Consider the following 5,937-nt stretch of genomic DNA (forward strand, 5'->3'; position numbering starts at 1 on the left):
GAATAAAATAAAATAAAAAATAAAATGTAAACATGACAAGTAGAGGTGTGCAAAATCTAATCAAATCTTCTTTAACATTGTTTACCACTTTCATGTTTTTATATGTTCTTAAGCTAAGTTATAATTAAATTGTAGATACCTCATCATATCCATCCAAATCTAACTTTTCTCTCACTTCTTTCTCTAGCGTCCGCCTATCCTATTACTTCATTTTTAATTATTTAAGAATGTAAAGTTCCACTTCAAAAACTTTACAAAATAAGATACATATAATAAGTGGTTTTACTACTAATAGCATTGATGCTTTTTGTATAAAACCTCATATCTATCGAACTATGTGAGTGATTAAGTTGAGAACAATATCAATATTTGTAGTAATGGTAATGGGTTCAAATTCTAACTCTCGCAATATCACTTGTATAAAAAATAAATATAAATAAAAATCAATGTATGCATACACATTTTCCCTTTACAATATTCATGTTGCACAGAAACAATCTAATATTGCTTGTTGTTCCAAATTTTTTACTACTACTGTCATTATGACTAACTCTCCACAGAAACATGTGATGATTGAGTATAATCTTTTCTTCTAGGAAAATAAAAAGAAATTGAACGAAAAAAAAAAACACCCATCATATTTTATCACCTAGAGAAATCTTAAATCAATTGCTTAGAGAAAAAATAAAAAAAAAAAAAAAAATTTTAAAGATCCAACGATTGGCATCTAACGTCAACGTCTCCAGCGCCTTCCCGCCCCTTCTGATCCAGATATTTTGTTTCTTTTAAAATAAAAAGAAAACAAAAAAAGAAACCTAGCCAATGAATTGGACCCCACAACGATGTCCACGTCACGCTAAGACTCCCAATTTAACGCCACGTACTCTCCTTCCTCCCTTATACCCCATAAAAACGCGCCACAGCTTTTCTTTTTTCATTTGAAACTTTGGAAACCTCTCTCTCCTTTCTCTTTCCCTGCAAAAACCCTAGCGACCCTGAAAGCCTCACACTCTCTTTCGCTCTTTCTACACTCGACCCCACCGCTCTTACCATGCTCTCGCACTCCTACGTCGTCGATACCCATTCCAAATCCCAAGAGCTCGCCTGCACCATCCTCGCCTCCTCCGCCCCGCACCAGATCTCCTCCACCTGCGCCTCCATCGAGTCCTTCCTGCACTCCCTCTCACCCGACCAAACCCGCCATTTCTTCTCCCTCACCTTCCCCACCCTCATCTGCAAGCTCTTCGGCTTCGACGACGCCGCTTCGTCATCACCACCGCCACCATCACAGCACCAACAGGCATCACCCTCCTCCCCGTCTTCCTCATCCAACGGCTGGATCGACACCGTCCTCGCATCCAACGATGTAGACCTAGCCAAAAGGCTCTTCGCCCTCCTCGCCCCCAGCAGCCTCCTCTTCAATTATATCTCCGCCGTCGACCGCCTCTCCCTCGTCAAATACGTGTTCCCCATCGAACGGTTGCCAGAATGGGTCCGATTCATGCTCTCCTCTGAAAATTACAGCCCGGTATTATCTGATTTGGACCCAATTTTTAAAAATAGGGTTAAGGAAGACCCAACCAAGCCTAACTTGTGTCAAGTTCAGCTCAATGTGTTTGAATATTACATGTTTTGGTTCGCTTATTACCCTGTTTGTCGCGGCAATAGTGAAAATTGTGACAGTGGTTCGATAAAAAGGAACAAAAGGTTTAAATTTGAGAATTGGGTTTCGTCAATTTCGGGTTTTTCAGGCACTAGGCGTGGGGTAGAGGTTAAAATTGAGTGTAATCTATATGTTAGGCTTTTATATGCGTATCTTCGTGCATTTGTGGGCGTGACTGATTTGAATCAACACCTTCCATACCGAAGTTCGCTATTGCATTACGCTTCAGGATATGATAGCTCGGTTGTAGCTCAGGCAGAGCTTTTTGTAAATGCTTTGGTAAACTTTTGGTTGGTTGATAACGATTTTTCACCATTACCTGTTAATCAGTGCAAGTCATTTGGGGTTTCGTTTCCATTCCGGTCTGTTTTGGGTGAGACTCCACCAACCCCTGGGTTAGGAGAGGTGGTGAAGTTGCTTGTTAAGTATTTGAATCTGGGTTTGGTCGTACTCAGAGATGGGAATGAGAATGTGGAACCCTGTGGGAGTCCGAGGTGGAGAGTGTCGGGTTCATATGACACCTTGAAGTCGAGGGATGTAATGGCGGTTTCACCCTGTATTGGGTCTTGGCACTTGTTGATACAGCGGCCGCTGTACAGGTTTATATTGAGGACATTCTTGTTTTGCCCAGTGGGGGCATCGACCAAGAATATCTCAGAGGTGTTTTCAGTTTGGATTACTTATATGGAACCTTGGGCTGTCAGTTTGGATGACTTTTCAGAGCTTGATGCTGTTGTTGATGGATCGTCTAGGAATGGGAGAAAGGAGGGCTCGCAGCATGCAGTCTGTGGTTATACACCGTCTTGGCAGGGTTATGTGCTGGCCAACTACTTGTACTACAGTTCCTTGGTTATGCATTTTATTGGGTTCGCACACAAGTTTCTTCACACCAATCCTGAAATGATAGTCCAGATGGTTTTGAAGGTCAGATTCTAAACCATTTCTCTTCTTTCACTAATCTAGTTTCCTCGTCTCCTGAGATTAATTGGTGCTTAATCTTCGACATGCAATTTTGAACTGGATATGACTTCAGTCATGAAAAAATAGCTAACTAATCATAAATCAACATAAACTCTGTTTTATGTGGAGAAATGTCTGATCTAATGCTTCGTAACCTTCCATTGATACCATGCGTTGTCTGTTGAGTTCTAAGTCTTTTTAACTGTGAATGCTCATACACTTTATAGCTGAATGTCTATGAATGAAGATTATATGGAGGTCCATGAATTTTATGATTGAGCAAATAATCATTTAAAAAAATACTCATGGCAAACTATTATGATCACTTTCAATGGAATTTCACACTTTCAAACTTGGCTAGGTCTCTATTAAGGTTTTATTGAGCTTTGACCTGTCAAGACGCATTGCGATATATGAAGAGATTTGTGATATTGGAATACAAAATTGGAGTTTCAAGTAGTGAAGATCTTTAAGAATTAGCATTACTCCGATGGAGAGTGGAAATTTTTTGGTGATAGCAGCAATATGTTTGCCAAAAACTAGTACTAGATATTAAAACTGAATTGAGATTAGCGTGATGATAATTTATGCAGATCCCTCTCCAATGACCTACGCATTACTTAATCTTTATTTATTTCTGAAATTAATAGAAAGACATATTTTTCTTTCTGATTATAATTTTTTTTTTATAGGTCCTAACTATATTGACATCATCCAAAGAGCTAATGGACCTTATAAAGATGGTGGATACTGCTTTTCATTCCAAACAAGCAGGATCAGGCAAATCAATGCTTAATAGCTTATATAGATTTGTTGCTCCAATTCGTGAACAATTGCTGGTAACGTCTCTATCGTCTGATGTGTTAATCTTATTTTCAAGTACATGATGTGTGCTTGATTGCCCAACTGTTTGGGTCAGTGTTTGACTGTTTTTTTTAATTTTGGGTATGATTTATTGGTAACCTTAGGACTGGGAGGATGGTTTGTCCGAGAGTGATGCTGATGGGTCTTTCTTGCATGAGAATTGGAACAAAGATTTACAGTTGTTCAGTGATGGAGAAGATGGCGGGCAACAGCTGCTTCAGGTTTTAAATTATTATTGTTGTTTTCTAACTATGTATGTTTATGAAGTTAAATACATCTATCTAATGAGATCTCAACCAATGGTCACTCTTTTGCTATGGCAGTTGTTCATATTACGTGCAGAAGCTGAGTTGCAAGCCATTTCTGGTGATAATGGTGCGGAAAACCTCCAGTGCATAGACTCTTTAAAAGCGCAGGTAGGCTGCCTATTTGGCGGCCATATTGTAAAGGCACTGTCTTTTCCCCCAGAAGCAAAACAGCCTACGCAACACCGTGATGAAATATTCAAGCCCAGGAGAGTTGGCAACCACACTTTGGGTGATATCAAATACAAGGGTGACTGGATGAAGCGACCCATCTCTGATGATGAGGTTGCTTGGCTAGCTAAAGTGCTTGTCCTGTTTTCAGATTGGCTGAATGAGTGTCTTGGACTAAACCGGACAGGGAGCAGCCAAGCAGACCCTACATGGTCTTATGTGGAAGTATCAAGTGATGTGTTGGGCAATGTCTATGGACCTGCTGACACGATTAAGGCAGTGTTCGGTGCTGTTGGTTCTTGGCTTCTCATGTTGGGCGTGGCAGTGGTGAGGCTAATGAGGAAACATGGTGTGAGAGTGAACCTCAGGATGTTGGCCTCAAAGAAGGTTGTAATGGTTTTGCTTTTGTCTGCTGTATATAGTATATTGAAGAAAGCTTTTGGACACTTACATAGGGTGTAGATTGGAGTTAGATCAATGTTGTTGAAAAGAAAGAAAAAAGGTATAGAAGAAACAGGAAAAGAACGAGAGTTTTTCTCTGATGAGGTTTTGTTACACCGTCTGTTGACTTGTAATTGTCACATTTGCATCAAGAGCACTAGAATTATACGAGTAAAGGTTTTACCTTAACTGTGATTTTGTTATATACTTTGCCCAACTCCTTTTTCATGCATGCTTCTGTAGTTGCATAGTGATGATTCCACTTATCACTCGAGTTCGAATCCTCCTTTTCATAGTTTAGATTAGATTAAAATAATATTATTCTCTTTGTATTTTAGATTAAATTTTTATATAATATTATTTGTATAGAAAAAAAGTCGGCATCTTTAGCATTTTCCTTTAGCCTAGCATGGACCACTTTTGTGGGTTCTCTAAGCTATTTGTAACCTTAATTAGAACCTAAGAAAACAAAGTTTTGTGTGTATTTAGAAACCTTTAATCCAAACAAAAAAACCAAACAAAAAAACAAAAAAAAAACAACAAAACGAAACAAAAAAACAAAAAAAACCCTTTAATCTATACTGGACTTTGATGATCTCCTGGCCCATTACTGTAATTTCCAAACGGCTACGGGCTAAATTAAATTGGACGATTGTACCTACGGGGGGACAAGGCCTGCCTTTTTTCAAGTCTGTTTGAAGCTGAGGTCAAGAGTGTTTGACTTTGTAGTATATTTTATTTTCCCTCTTCGAATTGAGGGCTAAAGTCGAGAGTTTTTCATTGAATTAGAAAACTTTTGGTTATTTTTTTAAAATATCAAAACCGTCCCTATATTTTATATTAAATCCTTCAATTTAGTCTTTGTGTTTTTAATTTAACCAATTTGATCTATATAGTCGATTGCGTTACCCAATTTAGTCAATGTATTTGTCATAGTTGGAACATGACAAGAAGTTTCAAGTTTGACTATCGCCTCTTCTCTTTATTCCTCATATTTGAATGAAGAAATACACCGCTAACATGGTACTACCATATCATTATATACTTTCTCCCTTTATTAATCGGACTTCTTTTTTTCCGGCAGACTACATTGGAAATGTGATTTAAATGAAAACATTTCAAATCGAAGATTATATATGGTATGGAGTTCTATGAACACAGAAAACTATACGCAAAGGACTTCACCGATTGAAAAACAGATCTGATAAAAAGATATTAATAATTGACACAGCTTTAGGTTATGGTTTTGGGTTGCATCATTGCATGAAAAGTTGTGGATGGCATTTCGAACTTTATGGTTTGCCAACTTGCTTTATATATTTTTAAACGGGTCACTTTCACGTTGCCGTCCTAATCATATGCATCCAAACATGATTGCTTTATATATGGCTGCATGTTTAATATATATATATATATATAATAATATATAGCAGCCCAGACCGGGACCCCAGAATTTGGCTTAATTAGGTCACGTTCAGTACGTTAAAGTTAACATGTTGTCTCGTCACATGTGTTTATATAGACTTTAAAGTT

At 38.2% G+C, this 5,937-nt stretch overlaps 1 protein-coding gene across 1 annotated transcript; it reads left to right on the forward strand.

Annotated features, from left to right (window-relative positions):
- LOC18776355 lies at window positions 339-4,609 on the forward strand. The gene is made up of 4 exons (XM_007210684.2): window positions 339-2,587; window positions 3,316-3,462; window positions 3,592-3,708; window positions 3,811-4,609. The coding sequence occupies exons 1-4, from the start codon at window positions 1,052-1,054 to the stop codon at window positions 4,423-4,425; spliced, it is 2,415 nt and encodes an 804-aa protein (XP_007210746.1). The 5' UTR covers window positions 339-1,051; the 3' UTR covers window positions 4,426-4,609.

Source organism: Prunus persica, chromosome G5 (assembly GCF_000346465.2).
Source record: "Prunus persica cultivar Lovell chromosome G5, Prunus_persica_NCBIv2, whole genome shotgun sequence".
In the NCBI taxonomy this organism is placed as follows: domain Eukaryota; kingdom Viridiplantae; phylum Streptophyta; class Magnoliopsida; order Rosales; family Rosaceae; genus Prunus; species Prunus persica.

Bases quoted from the DNA above. Each gene is read 5' to 3' on its own strand.
- LOC18776355 (XM_007210684.2), top strand. From the start codon at position 1,052: ATGCTCTCGCACTCCTACGTCGTCGATACCCATTCCAAATCCCAAGAG. The intron at 3,463-3,591 runs GTAACGTCTCTA...TGGTAACCTTAG, and splicing joins CAATTCGTGAACAATTGCTG to GACTGGGAGGATGGTTTGTC. The intron at 3,709-3,810 runs GTTTTAAATTAT...TTGCTATGGCAG, and splicing joins GCGGGCAACAGCTGCTTCAG to TTGTTCATATTACGTGCAGA.